Consider the following 22,218-nt stretch of genomic DNA (forward strand, 5'->3'; position numbering starts at 1 on the left):
CCAAGCCTCGCGGAAGCTTCCGGAGCGAAGCTGCCCAGGTCGGAGCAGCGTCCCGTCCCTCCGGAGGAACACAGACGGCGACCACGCTCTCCAATCGAGCCCACCGACGTGTTTTTTCAGGCAGCCGCAGCTAGCAACAACGTGCGCTGCTAGCATATAGCATGTCCAAGGGATTGAAGGCCGCAGACCTGCCTTGGAGACGAAGATCTCCCTCTGTAAGCAGCTGACGCCAGCTCAACATGTGTGCCTCTCCCACGGTTTGCCTTGTCGGGGACTGCAGCGCGGAGGACGATGACCCAACGATCCACCTGGCTTCGTTACTCCCCTCGCTGCCGGAGAATCTGCACAAGACCTGATGAAGCCCATCGCGGACGCGCTGTTCAGAGCAGCTTCAAACCATGCTGGCGAAGTGAAACAGTCGGAGGAGGTGCCAAAAGCTGTTCGCCACCTCATCAAGCCGCGCGGCCCACCCCGTCCCCGCTGGAGGGACCGTCGCGAGCAAGTTTTCGACTTTTCCACGGCCGCGGCTCTCGCTGAGTTCCACCACCAGCCCCGCCCGTCAGAATCCAGCCCTCTGCACTCCGGCAGCCTGCAGCTCAGCGTTTCCCCAGAGTTCGCCTGCAAGACAGCGCTCTGGGCAAACAATCGCAGAGCTCATGAGAGAGAAAGCTCTCAAATGACGGTCTCCGGAGGGTGTGTGTAAAAGTGACACGAAAGTTGAAATAAATCATCATTAATGATCCAAGTGTCTGTTTTTTAGCCAGTCTGTAAGCCCGGATCAGCTCACAGCGGCCGCACACATAAGAGCGCACTCGTGGGATGAAACAGCCCCACACACGAGCCGGTGTCCTTAAATAAAGGTTTTTAACTCACCGTCGCTCTAAGACATGACGAGTCGATCACAGAACAGCCTCCACACGTGAGCCGGTGTCCTTAATTAAAGGTTTTTTAACTCACCGTCGCTCTAGACATGATGAGTCGATCACAGAACAGCCTCCACATGAGCCGGTGTCCTTAAATAAAGGTTTTTAAACTCACCATCGCTCTAGACATGATGAGTCGATCACAGAACAGCCTCCACATGAGCCGGTGTCCTTAAATAAAGGTTTTTTAAACTCACCGTCGCTCTAGACATGACGGGTCGATCACGGCACAACGGTAAGCGAAAATAACTCATTACCAACTAGAACTGCACGATCCTCACTCAAGCGGTGTCAACTCGCACTCGTGGGATGGAACAGCCTCCACATGAGCCGGTGTCCTTAAATAGGGTTTTTAATTCACCGCCGCTCTTGACATGACGAGTCGAACACTAAGATGACAGCCTCCATTCAACGGTGCTGCGTTGATGCTGGCGCACACAGCTGCCGGCGCTAACCAGCTCACATCGGTATAAATGTGGTCCGCAGGCTGGTCCGGGTGGGGGTCCTTCTCTCTCAGCTTTCGGCAGCTCACCGCAGCTTAAACGTGAAGCAGCCGAAGAACCCGGTAATGAGTCTCCCTCCAGCGCGCGCCCCTCCAGCGAGAGCGGCGCGCGTCCCTCCAGAGAACAACGTGTGCTCCCGCGGGGCTAAGCAGCCTTCACTCCAACAGCACGGTGTAAATGAAGTCACGCCCTCCGCCTTTCAACGTTCGCACAGCGACGTCAAACGCGCAGCTCACCGCGTCATCAGCTGTCACACGCTTCGCCTTCAGCTCAAGTCTCGCCCGGGGTCACACAGAAAACATTCCCGCGACGCATGACGGCGGTTGAGGGACGGACTGCTGACAGCCGTACAAAACATGACGCATCATTAACGCACGTTCATCCACGAACGTTACGTAGAGTGGCTAAACATGCTCGCCGTTTTTCAGATGGATGGACAGGGTTTATGCAAATGGTACAAGTTACAGTTTGCAACCCGAACCCCTCCATTCAGAGGAGTTATATAAACGGTCCCGTCATCATCATCAGACTGATTCTCTTCCCTAAATGCAGAAATCCAAGTGTTTTCTGATAAAAGTAATCTACAGAGTTCCCCAAGGGAGAGAAAACACGAGGGTTTTTACTCACGGATCGGAGGGGTGAGACCGTTCTTGGATCTGTTGTTTAACATCCAGAGAACGCATACCGATCATCCTAAAACACAGAGACGAGAGTTTTTTGTTTTACCTGGATGATCTGCGGATCCTGTCACTTCAGACAGGAGGCGCTGATGCAGGATCAGGTGTTGACATCACACCTGTTAATCTGGGCTTCGCCATAAGTGGAAGGAAGCTCGATTTTTCCCGGCCCTGACATTTGTTTTCTGGAGTGGAATTAAATTCAACCACCATGAAAACTCGTTTATCACATGAGACGCCTCTAGAGGTGTTTTTGCACGTCTGCATGTGGATCCAGTAAAACAAACGACACATGATCATTGTCTTTTCCTCTGTGGAAGCAGACCTCCGACTCTGGGGAAACACCTTGTTTTTCTATCAGAGGGAGTCCCCCTCAGCAGACCCACGTCATGGGTCAGTCTTCACAGACACGTTGCTGTCAGGCTGGGGGGGGGACATACCTATCTCAAGCAGTAGGGGCGCTGTGGCCCCACTACACATCAGCCCACATCAATGTTTTGGAGTGTCGCACAGTACTGAATGTGATTCAACACCTTGCTCCTGTGCTACAGAATCAACACGTGTTGATTCACACAGACATCATGATGACTGCTGCGTACATAACCATCAGGGTATGCGTTCAGCCAGATGTTACACATTGTGCGAAAGCTACTGAGTTGGGTTCATCAAAACCTGCTTTTATTAGAGCGGTTTACATATCCGGTGTTCTGATGTGACGTCCAAGGGCGGCCCACGTTACGTGGACCGGATCCTCCATCCGGATCTGATGTTTCCAGACGCAGCAGAAGTTGGCAAAGCAGCTGTGGACCTGTTTGCGATGCGAGAAGAACGCTCAATGTCAACTACGGTTTTCCCTGAGCCCGCGAGACGATCCATCGCTGGGGGGGGACGCATTTGCTCACAGTCGGTGGCCCAAAACGCTTTTTACGCGTTTCTTTTCCCCCACCTCCTCTGTTTTTTACGGTCCATGAACCGAGTTCAAGAGGAGGGATTGACAGCTCTCCTGGTGGCTCCCGGCGTGTGAACGCACCATGGTTCCCAGGCCTGCAACGTCTGTTGTTGGGTCGCCGTGGAACTGTCATGGAGGAAGGATGCTCTCCTTCAGGCAGGAGGAGCGACCAAGAGTTACCCAGAAATAGGTCAACACCGGTGGGTCTGACCGCTGAGCGGTCCCACTTAGAGGATGGGTCTCCCTCAGGAGATAGTGTGCACAATTCAAGATTCACGTGCTGCATCTACCACAGTTCTGTACACATCAAGGGGACGGCTTTTCAGCGCTGGTGCACAGAGAAGTTTTAGAGACCACTTCATGCCTTTTAGGCGGCGTGTTGTTTTTCTACAACAGCTGATGGATAGGGAGTTGGCTTTCAGTACGCTTTAACGTACGATTGCAGCCATCTCTTCCTGCCACAAAGGGTTTGGAGACAGAACAGCTTTTATCACCCGCTGATGAAGCGGTTTCTAAAAGGTGTACAGAGATGTAGGCCTGTTTTCACGCCCACTTGTTCCACAGTGGGTTTAACGCTGGTCCTGCGAGCCCTGATCAAAGCTTCAATTGAGCCTCTGGATCAGGTTTCATTTAAATTCTTGTCTCTTTTAACAGCCCTGTTGCTGGTTTTAACACCCGCTAAGAGGATAAGTAATTATCTGCCCTCTCTGTTGCTTCGTCATGCCTTAGAATTAGGCTGACGGGCAGCTCAGCTGATTTAAGACCAACCCAGCTTTTATGCCTAAAACATCACGAGCTCTTTTAAATCAAGAGTGATATCGTTGGAGGGGTTTTTTCCCTCCCACAGATCAGAAGGGGAAGCATCTGTTCATCTTCTCTGCCCGGTGCAGGCGTTGACGTGTTACGTAACGCGCACAGCTGCAATGCGTTCAAATTCAACAATTGTTTGTGCATTATAGAGATGCTTCTGCAGGTCGCCGTTATCCATCCAGCGCTTGTCACACTGGCTGTGTGAGGCCTTTTCTGAAGCCTACAGAGCATCAGATTTAGGGCCTCCTGTCAACCTCTAAGCACATTCGACCAGGGGTATCGCATCTTCGACTGCTCTGCATAATGGTATGTCAATGTAGGACATTTGCACTGCGGCTGCATGGTCAACACCCTGCTCATTTATTCGCTTTTACCTACGTGATGTAACGGCTCGTTCCATGACACATTCTGTCCTTAGTGCTCTAACAGAATGAATATTATTGTTCTCATGGAACTCTGTTTAAGCTCACTTCTGTCTGCATGCATTACAGTGTGAGATGTTGTTATCAGTCACAGTTGTGTCTGTGTTTCTGGTTCTATTGTCACTAATCAGTTCATGATTATTGTTACCAATCAGTTCATTTGATTATTTATCAATTCATGGACATTAATCTGTTTATACTGTTCAGCCATGAACCAGTTGGTTCATGCCCCCCTCCCCCCCTCTTTTCAACTTCCTCTTCCCGTTGAAAGTTTTTCCGGGGTATTCATGCTTGTCAGAACGCATAGTTACACAACATGCGTCTGTGCATGGCACATAATTACGCGATGCGTAGTTTATGCACACGGGGAGCTGAGTGACAAGACGTTTTTTGGGCAAGCTTCCGCTTCTTACTGTGTTCGAATGGACCCAGTGAGGCGAGGACCACATCCGCTTCGCCCTTAAACCATCAGCGACAGCCTTAAAGGGCGAAGCCTATATGAAATAGAACGTTGGTTACGTACTGTAACCCCAGATTCTATGAATATAGGCGTAGCCCTTTAAGCGTCGGGCCTCACTGGCTCCTAAATGGCTGAAGAAAAAGCTATTTTGGGAGCCGATTTCCCGCTCTTAACGTAATTTATACGGACCGGGTGGGCCCACACAGCAGGTGGGCGTGGACTAATTTTTTTTCAGTGCTTATGCTCTGCATAACGGGATAAACCATCAGCGACAGCCTTAAAGGGCTACGCCTATATTCATAGAATCTGGGGTTACAGTACGTAACCAACGTTTTCTGACTCAAACCAACAACAGTTCAGACTAAATATGACATTAACGGTTTGTTTCTAAACTTCACTGCTTTTTATCTCTGCTGCTTTTTTGTGACTTACAAAAACTACGATATCATTTTACAACTTAACATTCAAGTATGTCTTTAAATACCAAAATGTCAGATATTAAAAGATAGAACTTGTTCATAATCAAAGGGACAAACTGAATCGTCCCTCTGAGACGAACAGGGGATGCACAATATTGGATTTTTGGCCGATATGTCAATATGTTAAAACGTGTTTGACCGATACCAATACAGATATTTTTTTCCATAGACCTACTTACAGAGACTACACTGCTTTCTCTGCTGTGGAATTAAAATACTACATTATTCTGCACGGTCTTTGTCAATTTGGCTTGCTACCAAATGCAGATGCCAAAAGTGGGGCTGAAAGTGTTGTAATTTTTTATGTTTTGATGTTTTTGTCCATTCATTGTGCCGTAAGACTAATCATGCTAACGGGGCTAACGCTTGATGTCCAAATGTCTGTGGTAAAATTCACCCAAGTGCCATCGGCGATTAGCTTCTCAATGACGTCGGAAATGACGGCTTGCAACTCGGGCTACGTCGGAAAAATATCTCCGACTGGGGCCGATGTAGCGAGGCTCAGCGTATTCCAAAAATCTTCGAAATCCGACATCCTCAACAAAAGAAAATAGTTGGTTATCCAGAGCAATACACTCCATCAGTTTCTGAGTAGAGCCTTTTGCACTCGGGTGGTTGCGGCTGTATTTCCTTACTTTGTCCAAAGCTTGTAGAATGGACTGCTGGTGAGGTTTTGCTTCTCCGCGGTCGACTGCTCTCTTGCTTTCCTTTCTGGCCACCATGAACTCATCGTAATGGAGGTTCTTGAGATGGTTAATTAGGTTCGAAGTGTTGTAGGACGTCGTTTTCGCTCCTGCTCGCATCATTGACGCTGCGCAGTCATCGCCAATAGCAGTTCTGCTATCAGTTTCTGACACTTTAAAAAACTTACACACCACCGACATTTTCACTTCTTCCTCTCCCGCCGTGATCAGATCATAGGCGCGCGTGACGTTGTAACGTTGCGCTGGCGGCATCCTTGTCACTGGGTTGTCACACAAAATCAGCGCCTTTTTATATCAGTGAGTTATTTTTAAGGAATGGTCGATGTCCGATATTGAATTTTATCGCCAATGTCAGCCGATACCGATACCATGCCGATAATATTGTGCATCCCTAATAAATTTCTAACTAAAGATCTCAAATCTGACTCCCTTGACATTTAAGGGGGATCAAGCGGCTTCAGTTTTTTCACACTGCAGCTAATCTGCAGATATAATTAAAGAATACCAGGCTGAAATGAAAACCCCTTTCACAATACTTAACAGGAATGAGTCAACCTCAGTGAGACGCTCCAGTTAAAGATCAAAATCTTAAATTTTGTGGGTGATATTAAATAATGAGCTCTCATCAGACTACAAAGGTAGTGGAAATGTCAAACGTAGCAGAAAATCTATTTAATGTTCAGATCGGAAACGGGTTATTGCTTCATTTCAGTATTCTTGACCAAAACATACCTAAACTGTGTTCAGTCAGTGTAAGTAAAGGATGCATCAAGGTTAATAATTATTACAGCGTAGACTAAAATAACCTGTGTGACGTTAGATAACAGCAGAAAAGCAGCGAGTGAAACTCTGGACGTGACAGAAAGCCCAGGAGAATCTAACCTTCAAAATGCTTCTGGCATCAAAAGCCTCTCTTTCACCCGACGTTTGTCGTCCTGCTGACGCTTCAGCTGGAAAAACACCAAAGACACACGCTGAATGATGTAACACACAGGGAAAAAACAGAGATAAAGTTATCTGACAAAACCAATAAACATGTTGACGAGCAGCTCCACTTTTACTACGCCACTGTCAGACTCAAGGTTACTTGCTTTGTAAAACGAGATCTTGTGAAATCGAGAATAATTAATAAAAGAAAAACACTAAAACTTGGTAGTAAACATGGTCAGCAGTGGCATGGAGGGAGCACTTGTTCAGTGTTGTTGGTTGGCCCCAGTGCAAATTTGAGAACTGCTGCTGGACTCGATCCATGTCCAAACTGAATGAAATCATTGTCAGGGTACTTGGAAAGCGCACCGTTGGGTGCACGTACACAGCTCAGAGGACAAACAGACAAGCACCTCCCCGAGTCCTCTCCGCACAAATTAATCGTCGTAATTGTGTGGCGTCACCGCAGCTCCAGTCCGAGCCAAAAGATAATAAGGGAACATTGGCAAGCATGCTCAGACCTAACGGTGTCGCTAACGTCCTCAATGTGACCGTGCCTCAAAACAAAATGTTAATCATTTATCCTAGAGAAACTGCATTTTCTGTCAACATTTCGTGTGAATGCTGAGTGCCGAACACTTCACTGAAATTTGCTGAATAAACTGAAACCGGGTCGTTTAAACCAAATCAGAAGAAAAGCTAAAATAGTCAAAACATTAGCCAAAATCGCTAAAGATGAAGCTAATACACCGAAGCACAAAGTTTAGACGAGTTCTCCATTCGTTTCAATTAGGTAAACAGTTTGTAAATTAAGTTAAATGTTAAAAAAAAAAGTATAAAAAAGTTACAAAAAACTAAACACACAGCAGTAATGTCCTGAACGAGCTGGACATTTTGATATAGGAATGGTGAAAACACCTCCAAGTTTGTTAAGAGAGATGAACAGGAAAATAATTATTCGTGTCAAACAAGTGGGGCTATGCTTATGTTTACCTGCACTGAACTTACATCCTCTGAGGATACTGTCTCAACCAATATCTAGCAAGTTATTTAAAAGCTACAGTTTTCACATAATGCGTCATTCTGCCATGAGTTAGATCAAGCTAATGAGCACAATATTTTGTGAGCAGAACAGTTGTGGGATAATGAATGCCTAACTTAAATTTCAAACACTTGGCTTCTGAATGTTGATCCGAATTCAAGAATGTGCCAAAGTGTCTGAGAAATGAACTCGGCCTTCAAACTCCTCTGATACAAATATGATGGGATTTAATATGATGGGATTTAAAGGCACAAGTGGGAGAAAAAGAACAAAAGCCCCACGCCGCATTTCACACAACCAAAACAAAACCTCTGAACTCGAGTCAACTTTATGTGTATAGCACTTTTCTAACTCAAAAATACCAACAGACAAACCTTTAAAAAATACTTTAAATTGTAAAAAAAATAAAATCTTAAGCCACAGTACAACCATCAGAACACCCCAAGATGATTTCTGCTCATGCTCTGACAAGTACTAGATGTTTTACTGACAAAAAGATTACCACTAGACTAGGTAGTGATAGTCTTATTGCTCATTACAGGATCTGTTGCTAGGTCAAGCTCACTCATTTAAGACAGATGCGGTACAGAAAAGCTCCAACCAGGGTACTCATTCCAACTGGACAATGACATATTCAGTAAATGGAAACCAGTGCAGGACTCGAAGAAGCGCGAGGCTGTCACGTGTGTGTGTGCGTGTGTGTGCGTGTGTGTGTGTGTGTGTGTGTTTACCGGAGAGGTCCTTTCTGAACAGAGTGTTCATCACGGTGCCGTGCAGCTTCACTCTGTCCCACTCTCTGACCATCAGCCCCTCAGAGATAAAATGCTCCACCAGCTGGTCTGCCATCAACTGCAACCTTCAATATGGAAACAGTTCATAAAACTGTGAAATGAAGACGCTGACAACTTGGGGAAAAAAAAACTAATGTGCCAATTTTTCTCTGAAATACTGACTTATCAGATCCGTCTTTCACGTTGACTTTGGCATAGAGGACGTCAACCATGGCCGGATCATCGTTCATGTACTCTATACCCGTCACCTCCAGTGGCAGAGGCTTTCCTTCAGTGATGTCCCTGATGAAAACAAAGCAGATCACTGTGGTGTAACACTGAAACTTCTGCTTTTCCCCTGATCAGAAATGTTACAGTCAACTACCAACAATTGATACAGAAAACTTTCCAGCAATATTTTTAACCAGTAATCTGAAATTTGTACATACACAAACTTAATATTCCCTATAAAATAGTAAAAAACAACTTCTAGGTGGATATTCTCAAAGTTTTTGAGCAGTGGACTCGCAACAAGAAAAAAACTTGTGCTTCAAGGCCATGACAGACTTATTTTTAGTTGGCTGTAGTTGGCAAAATGACAAAGATAAGCAAATAACCGAAGGCATATGCTCTTGTTATTAATTTATATACTTACCCCAAATATCAAATGAGATTTTCATCTAATGAGAATAATTTGAAAGAGTTAAAACATATTTTTAAATTGTAATAAACAAGGATAAAAATGATGGGATGTTGCCACCAATCTCCTAATTAATCCAATGATACAAAAATGCAGAATCAGGTCACATGCCACAAAGCACACGTTACAAACACGTGACCTCCACAGAGCCACAAGTCTTTGAATCTCCCTTGTGATATCTGGCACAAAGATGTTAGCAGCAGAACCTGTAAGCAGTACAAGGTTCAACTCAAGACTTCAGCCTCTCCTTGAACAACTTGTTCCACTTAAAGTATTTGACAAATGCATCTTTTAGTTTAAAATCTGCACACCTTGGAAAACTATGAACAGTATCGGTATTTAAAAATTAGAGGCCATTATGAAAAGGAAGTAAAAAGTGACGTAGCAAGTGAAATTATTGCGATATGTCGGAAGGACTACGAGGAAAAAAAAGCTAAATAATCTCAAATTGTATACACAAGTCTGATGGCAGGAAAGAAACTTCCTCTCTATATATCAAAATAAAAATGAGAAAAAGAACTGCAGGAACAAAAAACTCAAGAAGAATGGTTAAACATTTGTAAAACGCAGTGTACGGTCACCAGCTCCAGGATCTGGAGAGAATTTAATTGGAAAAATATGGTTAAAAATTTTTATAACCCTAAAGATTTGGAAGAAAGTGGTTCCAATACACAACCGTGCTGGAGATCCTGTGGACACGTGGATGTAGATCAGGTACGCATATTTTGGACTTGCCAAGAAAACAAAAGGACTTTGGGATAAAATATGGCTTAGCTTGAGGAAAATACTAGGATATGAGATACCCAAAATATGTAAAACACTTTATTTTGGGAAATCTCACACACAACATAACACAAAAAGAGAATGAATATTTTATTAAGATATGGTTAACAGCAAGTAAAAAAAAGCCATAACAAGAATGTGGCATAAAGTGGATCCACTGATCGTGGAGCGGTGGCTGTGCACCGTGGAAGAGATATTTGCAATGGAAAAACTCACTCATAAATTAATACGGCAAAAGGTGCAATTTAATGAAAAATGGGAAAAATTGACTTATTATCGAAATAATACACAATCTTCACAACTGGACAACGAGAACACTGAAAAATTAATCATTTATTTAAGGATGTACGTACCGGTATCCTCTACTTCTACACTGCAACTGTATTAAGAACATTTCAACAAAATGTTACAAAAATAAAATAAAATCTGCACATTCTAGCTTTTAAAAACAGTGAGTAGAATTGAGTTTGAAGACATATTTGTTAAAAGTTTAGTAGAAAAAGACCCTCTTAAGCCCCTACCTGATGAAACGTTGACATTGTTGGAGGTGCTCGCATGCTTTTCTCACTTCTGTGTCATTTAACAGAGCCAGGGTGCCAATAGTCAAGTGAAGTTTTGCAGCGTTCTGAAAGATGCTTTCCTCCACTCCATGGTCCTGCACATCAGGTAACGACAAATTGTGAACACATGATTTATAAGTGATGATGCGACAGTGCTGATTTTCAACAGTCGTTTCTCTGAAGCACCTGTGAACACTGCTGCAACACCTCATCCTTAAATCTCAAGAATCCTTCTTGAACTCGGGGATCATTCAGCGGGAACGACAGGAAGTGGGTGAAAGGCTGTTTCCTCCGGAAACTCTCCACAAGGACCTCGACTCGGGTGATCGCTGAAGAAACTGCAGCTTTGTGAGAACCTGTGATAACTATTAAAAGGCAAAAGAGAAACGTGAAGAGGCAGTTTTTAAATTTTCTGTTTCAAAGTCATGAGATTTCCTCACCGATCTGTCCTTCCACTCCTTGTTTGGGGATGCTGATAGATGTTTTTGTGTCAGACTCCAGTCGTCTACGTGTTTCTCCTTTTTTCCCAATGATGTACCTGTTCAACAAAAGGAAGGATGCACACAAATACTGTACACACAAAATCTTTTAGACATAAATCTATGAGAAAAAGCAGCACGTGTGTTTTGTAAACTACTTACTTGTAAAGGACACTTGGGACATCAATGGCACAGCGGTATCCCTTATCTGTCTGTTCAATAAGGTGGCTGTCACAGGTTTCATCCTCTGCAAGATCTTCACACTCTTAAAACAAACAAGTACTGTTTATTTACTTTTTACTAATTTTGACAGCTGTAGTTTCATACATCTGTGCATTTAATACGTTAATGCTGATAGAGCTAAACTTACCTGGTGGTCCCATGTAAGAAACATCATCTTCCTCCTCATAATGTTCCTCCTTAACGATGTTTTTTCGATATATTCTCCCATTTATATTGATAAGAGGTGGGCAAAGAACATCCATAGTGTTATAATGAGCGTTAGTTGAAGCTATGCTGATATAACAGTTTAGACTGACGAGAAAATCATGAAAAACATGGGAAAATTACTTCAATTTTTCATTACAACTTGAATAGCTAGCTAGGGTGTCGTTAACGTGATGTTAGCTGCATTACGACACTTCGAGTTAATTTACGGTATGGTTCGAGCAGATCTATAACGCATTGTGAGAAGACGCTTCGACCCCCGGATGTTATAAATATGAGCCATCCATATGTTTGTGAAGTCTTTTAAAAGCGCCACCGCTTCTAAATCACACAAAAATACTGTTTTTGTCGTAAACTTCTAACACTAGGATCAACTGCGTATAAATAACATTTATTCGCCGGGATATTTACGGTATGTTTCACTGCTGGAAAACAGCAGCTTCTAATAGCATTAATGTTGTGTGCTTGTTGTTCTAAATGCTATGTTAGCTAGCTTCCGTGTTTGCTTCTCTGTAGTTGCTAGCTTGCTAACAGATTGAGTAAAACACTCAACGTTTGTAAACTGGTTTGCAGCTGAGTCTTTTTTACTGTGCTTATGTTGGTAACCACAACTCTTTTTGGTTTTTATTTTGTAGTTCTTTAAGGCAAATGGCAGCGTCTTCTTCGTCGTCCTCTGCGGGAGGTGTTAGCGGCAGTTCGGTGACTGGTTCTGGGTTCAGTGCTTCAGAGCTCATCCCTCCGAGGAAAGTCCTCTACACTTATCCCAAAGGTGCAGGTGAAATGATGGAAGGTAAGTTCGCTCGGTTAGCTTTAGCATGGTCGAAAGCCCCCTTAGCTTGGAAAGATTGAAGAAATATTTGCTCAGAGAGACAATATTTTTAATAAAAGTGCACTGAGATTATGACATAATGGAGTAACACCCTTTCGCATGATGGAAAGAAAATGGAAAATGCTCATTTAATGTCAGTGACTTGCATTTGAATGAAAATACAGCAACTCTAATTGATGTTTTGTCTGGTTAACTTTATTCATTACTATACATTTTTCCGCTTGAGGCCTCCAACACATTTCATAAAATGTTAGTTTAGAGACAATTAATGAGGTGAAAAATGAACTTTGCAACAAGTTATTGTAAAGGGGGTTTAGTACAAAAGCAATGTTCAACCTTACCTTGGATAAATAATGTTATTAATTGATTTTTTTTATGTATATGAATGTATTTGTTCAGTGCCTTGAGCTAACTTCTGTTGTGACACTTGGCACTATATAAATAGAATGAATTGAATTTTATAAAAAGCTAACTTTGAGGTAACTTTTTAACATGTATAAGGAGAAATTCTCTGAACGCTTATAGCTTTGTATGTTACATAGGATTGGGGATGGGATTGGCATATTTTGCATTAAACTGTGCTTAATCGTCTTAACACTTTTTAAGAAAAGGGGGAATTTGAGTGCATAGAAAGCAGGCTCAAGAGACCAGCTGTGTTGGATGGTTTGGAGGCAGCTGCACTGACATAAAGACAGGAGACAGAACTGAATGTGTTGAGGTTCTCCTTGGGAGTGACAAGGATGGATTAATAAGAATGAGATCATCAGAGGTACAGTACGGGTTGAATAACTTGGAGATAAAGTTAGAGAGGCCGGACTGAGATGGTTTGGACATGTCCAGAGGAGGGATGGTGGATATATTGGTAGATGGATGTTAAAAATGCAGCTGCCAGGAGAAAGACAAAGAATAGATATGTGGATGCAGTTAGAGAGGACATGGAGGTAGCTGGAGTATGGACAGAGGTTTTCAGAGGACAGACTCCTGAAAGGGAACAGCTGAAAGAAGAAGTAGAAAACAGGCTCAGCGTCTGGGCATCTGTTCTCCCCAGTCCCTCAGAATGTACTGCAATATCTTTCATTTGTCAGTAGCTGAAATGGGCAAGCGCTTACTTGTCAAAGTGTAGAAAAAGTCAGCTTGTTCTCTGCACCTAGGATAAAAACAATAATTTAAACTTAGCAACAACACCAAAAACTGGGTTTTGATGGTGTGGGGTCATATTACTGCCCCTGACGAGGTCATTTATACTTTTATTGATGACAGCATTAATACAAAATGTACTCTGTGACATTAAAACAATATTTAAGGTTACATTTCCAGGATCAGGCATGTTTAGGTGCAAGTGCAAGTGGATGCAGTAAAATAAAACTTATAATGAGTGAACCAGTGAATAATAAAATAAAGTTGCATTAAGTAAATGATTGAACGCGTGTACGTTTGTTACTGCACGTACTTGCGAACAAGCCCAAAATTAAACTAAAACCACTTTGCATAAGCGATGAGACGTAATGAAAGAAATAATCTTGGTTAACTCGTATCCATCCCACAGTGCTCGGTAGTTTTTTTTGAATATGTGTTGCACACCTTCACTCTTTGGTTTGATTTTTTTTGTTTTTGTTTAGATGGCTCTGATAGATTTTTATGCGAGTCCGTGTTCAGCTACCAAGTGGCTTCAACGCTGAAGCAGGTTAAACAAGGTAAGTCAGTGAATGTGTTCTGCTAAACGCTTGTTGGAGTCAGCTCAGTGAAAAATGGGATAATAATGCGGTAACTGTTGTGCGTTCTTTCAGATCAACAAGCCTCTCGGATGGAGAAACTTGCGAGCCTGGTGGAGGAGCTGGAAGCAGACGAGTGGCGGTACAAACCGATAGAGCAGCTACTGGGATTCACACCGTCTTAAACAAAGAGATTCAGAAGCTTTCGGTTTGTAAATCTGCCAAGTAGAGTAAAAACAAAATGTTTTATTTACTTGTTCATTGTGTATAATGTGTGAGTTTTTAATGTGGCTAAATGTAACATGAATTTTGAAACATTTTTCATTGTATTTTTGCTTATTTATTACACCAACAACAGGTCCACGCTACTAGAATTATTAACTGAGATCTCATAATTAAGATTTTTGTATTTAAATACCGTATCTGTTTTAGGCTAACGAAGTTTCAGCCAGTCCAATTTGTTATTAGCCTCAACGCTAAGGGAAGTAACATCTTTTGTAATAAATCCCTTAAAGTAAAGTGTTGTGTTTGCACTTGGTTGCTTTTTTTTAGCTAATAAATCTTAAAACCTGCCGCCTGCTCAGTCTCCCCTCCTTTCTCTGCTGGTTTCTCATCACTGCTCGTTCCACCGGAGCAAAACAAAGACAGCTTGTATGTGAAGTGCAACTTAGACATTCTTCGAATTAGTGGCTGCTTGTTTTACTTGATGTTGTGTTCTTTTTTCCCCTAATCCTCCACTAAAGTTAAGCTCCAAATCTTTTCTGCTTCTCTTGAACGTAATTTCCTGTTGGAATAAGTTCAAGGTTCGACGCTCATCAGTGGAATCTTGTTCAAGTTGCTTTTTGTTGTTGTTTACATGGAGGAAGCGTGCAGATCAGATGTTTGAATCAGGAGCTGACGACGGATGTTTTTTTATTCAGATGAAGGTTTGGTACGTACAGAATGTTCTGTTCTGGGTGTAAGTGTCTTAGGCTGGCCCTGGACAGTGTAAGACACGCCTCCAGCAGGCGGTTTAAGTTCTTTTGGAAGAAGCTTGATTTACTGCACAGTTTCAATGTTGTTGTTCTAGTGGTGTTTTTTTTTTTTTTTTTTTCACAGCCCACGTTTCTTCACGATGAAAATGTAACTTTTTTTTTTCTTGACAGAACTTTGATACGATTACATCTAATTCAAAACATCCCAGGAAGAACATAATGTACCCACACGTGTTTACCGAATGTTTTTCATTTCCTCTTTTCTTTTTATACTATTCCACACCTACATGTGCAGAAGCGTAGCATATATCTGGCCAGTTCCCAGTTTTTTTTCAGTAAATATGTACACTTCATTTTGGAGCTAGGAGGTTTGTTTTTTTGCCTGATGTTCTTGCAGTTCCTCTTTTAAACCCTGCTGCAGTGTTTGTGTGCATTTGACTTTATTTTCATTTTTTGCTATTTTTTTTTTGGATGCTAAAATCTGAAAAACTGATTAAACATGTTCACAAACAAGTTCAAAGGCATCATGACATGAAATAAACTTGTAAAGAATGCAAAATATTAAACTTGTTAAATAAAAAATTAATTGAACGTCCATGACATTTAAAGTAAACATCTATTTAAGTAACCTAATCAAGTGTATGCTCATTAAGACATAAATGCAATAAACTTATTACCGGTAAATAAAAATCTCAAACTTTAAAAATGCACATTCATGAAGATACTAACAAGATTAAGTCGGGTCCTTGTTAGCGCCATAACAATTGTTTGTTGGTGCTCTGATTTCCTCTTGCTATTCATCGAGGGCTGAGTGATGCTTGCAATAACAGTAAGCAAGTAAATTTTATTTATATAGCACTTTTCATAGATAAAATCACAAAGTGCTTTACAGAAATACAGGCTTAAACAGCATCGTAAGAGGGTGGATAGTTCCCCAACCCTGTTTAAAGATGTCGATTTATTTCTATAGCACATAAAAACAAAAGCTGACCAGTGATTTAAATTAAAAAGAAAAAAAAAATACATCTTGTGTCACTCAGGAAACGCAAGAATAAAATGCAACACAACTACAACAAAAATCAGCTCTAACTGTTTTTTTAGACTGCATGGATCAAATGCCAAGGAAAAAACATAAGTCTTGAGCAAAGATTTAAAAGTCTCAACAGTCTCAGCGGGCTTGAAATGATCATGTAAACCAGGGTTTAATTTGCGCCGGATCCTTCCGGAACAGGATCCGGGAACTTATCTTGACAAGGTGCATTCCAGTAACTGCTTGGATCTGATAAATCTCTGGCGTACTAATAATAAAGTTATGAATAAACTACCATGAATGAATAAAACTTGTACTGGATATCCATCCATCCATTATCTTTACCCGCTTATTCCATTTTGGGTCACTGGGGTCGCTGGTGCCCATGTCCAGCAATCACTGTGCGAGGGGCGGGGTACACCCTGGACGGGTCGCAAGTCCATCACAGGGCCACATAGAGACAAACGAGACAAACAACCATTCACTCTCTCACTCACACCTAGGGACAATTTAGAGTTACCAATCAGCCTAACATGCATGTTTTTGGTCTATGGGAGGAAACTGGAGTACCCGGAGAAAACCCATGCATGCACGGAGAGAACATGCAAACTCCACCCAGAAGGCCCCTGGACCGGGGTTTGAACCAAGGACTTGCTCGCTGAGAGGCAGCAGCTCTACCAGTTGCACCACCGTGCTGCCCTCCAATATGATCAGTTTACAAATTAAGCTAAACTGTTCCACAATTTTGAAGCAGCAATTGCAAAAGCCCTATCATCTCTGGACTTCAGTTTGGATCTGGAGATAAGAGAGACTGGTTGGTAGACTGGAGTGTAGGTGTTAATGTCGCAAAAACGAGGTCAGACCTTTTAAGCCTTTTAAAACAAGCAATAAAATCTTACAAGCAATCTTGACATGGACAGGACGCCAGTGGAGAGAAGCCAGGACAGGGGTTATGTGTTTGTGTTTTTTAGCTGCTGTTAAAAGACGAGCTGCTGCGTTCTGGACAGTTTGTAAGCGATGCAAAGATGATTTATCTAAACCAAATGGTCCAAACAAGAGCTAATAAACGCATGAATCACCTTTTCAAGGTCTCTGAAAAGGAGACAAGATTTCACCTTTTAGTGAGTCTTAGTTGGAAGAAGCTGGATTTCACAACTGCATTTATCTGTTCGGCTAATTTAAAAGCACTATGGAAAACAACCCCCAGATTCCTGACAGTGGAGTGGCTGTATGAAGCCAAGGAGCCGTTACATTTACCAAAGCTGATAACTTCAGTTTTATTTTCATTTAGATTCAGGAAATTTCGTTTTAATCATACAGTACTGATGTTAAGATGGATGGGCTCTCTTCACAAAGATGGCATCCTACTCCTCTCTCAAACCAGCGTTCCTCTTATCATGAATGTGCACATCTTCAATGACTGCTGGCCTGCAGATGAATGTAGGCCGCAGAGTCCAGGCCTTGTTTTTCTGTGCTGGGCCATCATTTGGGCCAGTGGCTAAAGATAAAGGGGATGTGCACATTCTTGATAGAGAGGAGCTTTGGTTTAAGAGAGGAGTAAAGGAAGCCATCTTTGTGAAGAGAACCCGTCCCATCTTTAAACAGGTGTGGGGATCTCTGTGTTCAACTGTCACCCTCAGCATCACCCAGTCCTGAATAGCAAGCGGCCATCGAGGCACTAACGACCAATTGTTAGGCTGATGGTCCTTCTTTTACAAGTGAATAGCTAGTTCTGACTGCCAGCAGCAAACTGGTTCATCCACTATGAGAAGGTGCTGTTTATAAGACTGAGTTTGTTGCAGTGGCTCCGACTGAATTGGTCTTTTGGATAAAAGATCAAAAGTTTCAACAAAGAAGAATCCGTCCACAGGACCTGACCCTTGTTAGATTTTTCTACCTGAGTTAATGAGCGTGCATCAGGACGTTCATGAAGATTAAACTCAGTAAACCTAAGAAATAAAATCTCAAACACTTTTCAATATGCTATTGGGGGGAGTGGTGGCACAGAGGCTAAAGAAGGTGCGCCTGTGATCGAGGCAGCTGGTTCAAATCCTCAGACCTGCACAAAAAAATTGGGTGGGGTATGTGAAGCACAAACGTATCCTACACCCTCATTTACCCTTGAGCAAGGCCCTTAACCCCCCAGCTGCAGAGCACCCTAGATGGCAGCCCGCTGCTCCACATGCGCCATGGGAAAAATGCAGAATATTAATTTTCCTCATTGGGGGTCAATATAGTATAATAACAATAATAATAATAATATTGTTCATGCTCAGAAAAATGTTTGACTGCTCAATCTTCCAGGTAGATAAATCACAAAAAAGTGTTGAATCATGTCTTCCGTACAAGTTTTTTAATCATGTCATTATATAAACTCATTAAAGTTTTAAAGTAAATCAGCTGAAACATTTAAAAAAAGACTGAAGAACATATATGGTCTGTTTACATGCATACGTTAATTGTAAATGTCCTTAGGCAATAAAGAACTTCCTATCTATGTTGGTTTTTTTTTTTTTTTTTTTTTGCATGTTTGTGGACAAATGCAAGAGCCCCTGCAAATTGTGACACGTTAGCTCTTTAGTTTATTCTATTTCTTATGGCATATTATGCAGCATTCTCCGTGCCTGCATCTCTATGAAGCAGATAAAAATTCTGATGTAATGCTTGAGGAAAAACAGGTGACGTAATGTATACTGCAACACTGAACCAGTGTGGCCAGGCCTGCATGGACTTTAGTCTACGCTTTTATGGTTGAGAGTGCACCAACAGCAGAACAACATATTGCACCTTGTTGAGGATGCTGAACAAAGAAACGTTATATGATGCCTACAAGCCCAAACAAGTCTCTGTACATTTCCACTACACTGGGCTTTGCTATTCATCCCCACAGCCCCCTTCTCCCTCCACCCCTTTTCCTCTTGTTTGTCTTTCTTCTCTGCTGGCATGTTACCAGGCAAGATACAGCAAGGATGCCGTGCCCCTGTTTTTGATTGGCTGGCTGTGAAAGGGTGGGCGTGGCCTCCCAGCCTTCATATAAAAGCATTGTTGCGAGTCGGACTGCGGAGCTTGCCTGGCAGATGGGGAGAGAAGGATCGGTCGGACTGCAGTTGGTGGAAAAAACAACTATTTATCGTAATTAGAGAGAACAAACGTGAAACGCTCTGTTTTCACAATAACTGTAAGTACGATATTAATATTTGTCAATTTTGTTGTCTTTTAAGCTAATTTAAAGCGAAGAAATGCTAGCTGCTAACATGCATGCAGCGAAAATTCTGTTGGGAGTTTATGCATTTATTACCAAGCCACTGTTTAAATGTATACCTCTTAGTTTATACATGGGATAGTAGTGTTTATTTGTCCTTTTTTTTGTTTCTTTTTCAAAACCTGTTGTGGAGCAGAAGCAGCTGTTTAGCACTGCAGAGAAGACAAACAATGCCCGAAGTCTTTGCACCCACGGACACTTGCAACACACCTCCGTCCCCTGTGGGCAGCAATCCCAGGAGGCTCTCCTGGGGCAAACTAGTCCAAAGACTGGCTGATTTCAACACAAGCGGCTCCAGCATTGAGTCAGGGTCCAGCCATGGCAGCAGGAGTGATCTCTCAGATTCAGGTGAGCAACGATTCAGCCCTGATTCTTCTCAGAGGTTGTTTTCCTGTGTGCATGCATGAAGTGCTAACTCTCTGCTTCCCTATCTCCAGGGTCGGATGCCTCCAGTGACCTTAGTCCCTCTAGCGATGACCTGTTCTTTGATCCGATGGAGGAGACCATCCTGAAAGAAGTAGTGGACCTTATTGCACGAAGCCTAAGGGAAGCCAAAAACACAGACTGCACCTTGAGATGTAACAAACTGCTCATTCCAGAGAAACTCCTGGAGCACATTGGACAGGAGCTCCTTCACCTGGCAGCTAGCGAGCCTTGCGGCTTAAGAGGGGCTCTCATTGACCTTTGCGTAGAGCAAGGGGCCACCTGTGAAAGCATAGGACAGCTGTCTGTGGACCCCTACCTTGTCCCCACCTTCCAGCTCACTCTGGTCTTGAGGCTTGAGTCGAGTGGCCTGTGGCCTAAACTTCAAGGACTGTTCATCTCAAAGTCTCCTTCCACGCCTGTAGTCCGACAAGCTATTAAACTCAGCATTGGTTTTCGTGTGATCAAGAAGAAGCTGTACTCTTCTGAAGAGCTGCTCATTGAGGAATGTTGAACAGATTTAATGTCCGAGCTGACAATAAAAGCTCACAGAAGGGCCTTTAGGATTTTAAGTATGATGCCTTTTTTTTGAAGCGTAACGATGGACTTGATGATGATGTAGCCTTTTCTTTCTACTGTAAAGAAGCTGATGTTTATGGTACTCTGAGCAGATACACTGGCTCAGATTTGAACATTTCAAACTATAACCATTTGTCTTGTTAATGGGCATTTTGCAAGTATTAAAGTGAGTACCTCAGTTTCATGTGAAACTCTGTAAAGGGCAGCTAGCTGTATTGTTTTAACTGAAGACCTTTTTTTATTATTTTTTATGCATAACCATTTGAATGTACTCCATTTGATCACATTTTGGATTCTTGTCACTCCTTGGAATAAAAGTGCTTGTTTTAATATGCAAGGCATGGCTGAAGTTTCATGTCACGTTTGGACCTCTTGCATTTGACTTTTATTTGATCAAATTTTCATAACATTGCACATGTTTTTTGTACTTTTTATGATCACAAATAAATTGCTCTTTTTTTAAAGAATTGATTGTTTGTTTTTTTAATGTATGCAAACGATCGAAGTGTAATTTTTATCCAACATGACTTCTTTATTGGCTAAAAAAAAAAAGGAAAACTACAATCAATGGCAGAGTTGGATAAAGTTTTAAACTCCACTAGGGAGAAAAAAACAGCCTAATAATTAAGTTATAAACTCCAGAAGGAAGAAAAACACATATTTTCTTTAAAATATTCTCACTGGATGCTAACTTTTAATCCATTACTTTGAAATTAAATGTTTATAATCTAATAAGGCTTTAAAACTAAATCAATGCATGCATTCCTTAATACTAGAAACCACTTTAACATAACGACGCTCAGAATATAGGTTGGGAATCATTCTCTGCTACTACCACATAAAATTTTAGGTCAGTATCTTCAGAAGTGACGGGGTTAAAGCCATTTTTGTGGGGTTTTTTTTAAGCTGTTGGCTTAAATAAAAGTTTATTCCACTTAATAGAAATATTTCACAAAGTGTGATCACTCCGAACAATGTAGTTCCAGTTAGGTCTATAGTGTACGTGCATCATATCTTAATATTAGAAGGGTTCTGTCTTATTTGACATGGAGGTCGTGGCAAATAAAAGAGCAAAACATAAGGTTTCTAGGCTGAAAGGGGGTTGGGCATCTAAATCAATGTCAGAGTAAAGTTGCAACATCTGCCACAAACAGCTGAACATATTTTTAGAAACAGAGTGTGACACAGGCCGAACATCTCTGAGTGTGAACGTGCCTGCTCACATGCGTCCACTTCCCAGCCTGAGTTGGCCTGCCGGCACAGTTTGTGCTGACTGAGCTTTTGTTTTCTCCTTCGTGTTTGTTCTGCGCGCAGCAGTGAGTCACATCCAACACGTTGAAGCGTACAGATTTATTTTCCTCTGGGAGTTACAAACGAGGTGAAAAACGTGAGCAAGGTCTCTACTTTTCTCTTGATCTGTTCGACCGTATGGTTGAATAAATACAAAGAAGATACAGCTCATCGTAAACTAGGATATCTGAGACATTGTACGGCTGGACTACCACCCTGGTTCTGGAAAAGTTGGGACGTTGGGTAAAATGTAAAACAAACATAAACGCAAAGATTTGCAAATCTCATAACACGTATGATATTCACAATGGAACATAGTCAACTTAGTATTTAGTATTCTAGCTGTTCAATAGTCCTGGGTTATGGTTGTATTAGCAAAAAAAGAAAAGACATAGTCTTGATGGGATCATGTGTTGCTTTAAAACCTGTTCTGTAGTCACTTTTCTGCCTTTCAGATGTGTAAGCTGCCCCATGCCAAAGGCAC

General features: G+C 42.2%; 3 protein-coding genes across 3 annotated transcripts in view; 2 read left to right on the forward strand and 1 right to left on the reverse strand.

Annotated features, from left to right (window-relative positions):
- ascc1 (activating signal cointegrator 1 complex subunit 1) overlaps window positions 1-11,821 on the reverse strand; it is a 13,294-nt gene extending 1,473 nt beyond the window's left edge. Inside the window, exons 1-8 of the mRNA XM_037691105.1 lie at window positions 11,559-11,821; window positions 11,351-11,453; window positions 11,150-11,247; window positions 10,896-11,074; window positions 10,671-10,804; window positions 8,850-8,969; window positions 8,628-8,752; window positions 6,810-6,877 (exon numbers count right to left, since the gene is read on the reverse strand). Coding sequence (XP_037547033.1) covers window positions 6,810-6,877; window positions 8,628-8,752; window positions 8,850-8,969; window positions 10,671-10,804; window positions 10,896-11,074; window positions 11,150-11,247; window positions 11,351-11,453; window positions 11,559-11,673 — 942 coding nt within the window. The 5' untranslated portion in view covers window positions 11,674-11,821. The remainder of the gene's footprint in view (window positions 1-6,809; window positions 6,878-8,627; window positions 8,753-8,849; window positions 8,970-10,670; window positions 10,805-10,895; window positions 11,075-11,149; window positions 11,248-11,350; window positions 11,454-11,558) is intronic.
- A 77-nt stretch (window positions 11,822-11,898) lies between these two features.
- Window positions 11,899-14,654, forward strand: anapc16 (anaphase promoting complex subunit 16). Its single transcript, XM_037691106.1, has 4 exons — window positions 11,899-12,047; window positions 12,271-12,425; window positions 14,084-14,158; window positions 14,252-14,654. Exons 2-4 carry the CDS (start codon window positions 12,284-12,286, stop codon window positions 14,359-14,361), a joined length of 327 nt encoding a protein of 108 aa, XP_037547034.1. The 5' UTR covers window positions 11,899-12,047; window positions 12,271-12,283; the 3' UTR covers window positions 14,362-14,654.
- Window positions 14,655-19,243: 4,589 nt separating this feature from the next.
- ddit4 (DNA-damage-inducible transcript 4) lies at window positions 19,244-20,911 on the forward strand. Its single transcript, XM_037691107.1, has 3 exons — window positions 19,244-19,358; window positions 19,579-19,790; window positions 19,880-20,911. Exons 2-3 carry the CDS (start codon window positions 19,613-19,615, stop codon window positions 20,377-20,379), a joined length of 678 nt encoding a protein of 225 aa, XP_037547035.1. The 5' UTR covers window positions 19,244-19,358; window positions 19,579-19,612; the 3' UTR covers window positions 20,380-20,911.
- Window positions 20,912-22,218: the final 1,307 nt, after the last annotated feature.

The sequence above is a fragment of the Nematolebias whitei genome, chromosome 17 (genome assembly GCF_014905685.2).
Source record: "Nematolebias whitei isolate Nwh7 chromosome 17, NemWhi1, whole genome shotgun sequence".
NCBI lineage: Eukaryota > Metazoa > Chordata > Actinopteri > Cyprinodontiformes > Rivulidae > Nematolebias > Nematolebias whitei.

Coding starts and splice junctions, on each gene's coding strand:
- ddit4 (XM_037691107.1), top strand. CDS start 19,613: ATGCCCGAAGTCTTTGCACCCACGGACACTTGCAACACACCTCCGTCC. Junction 19,791..19,879: donor GAGTGATCTCTCAGATTCAG/GTGAGCAACGAT, acceptor CCCTATCTCCAG/GGTCGGATGCCTCCAGTGAC.
- anapc16 (XM_037691106.1), top strand. CDS start 12,284: ATGGCAGCGTCTTCTTCGTCGTCCTCTGCGGGAGGTGTTAGCGGCAGT. Junction 12,426..14,083: donor TGCAGGTGAAATGATGGAAG/GTAAGTTCGCTC, acceptor GTTTTTGTTTAG/ATGGCTCTGATAGATTTTTA. Junction 14,159..14,251: donor GCTGAAGCAGGTTAAACAAG/GTAAGTCAGTGA, acceptor GCGTTCTTTCAG/ATCAACAAGCCTCTCGGATG.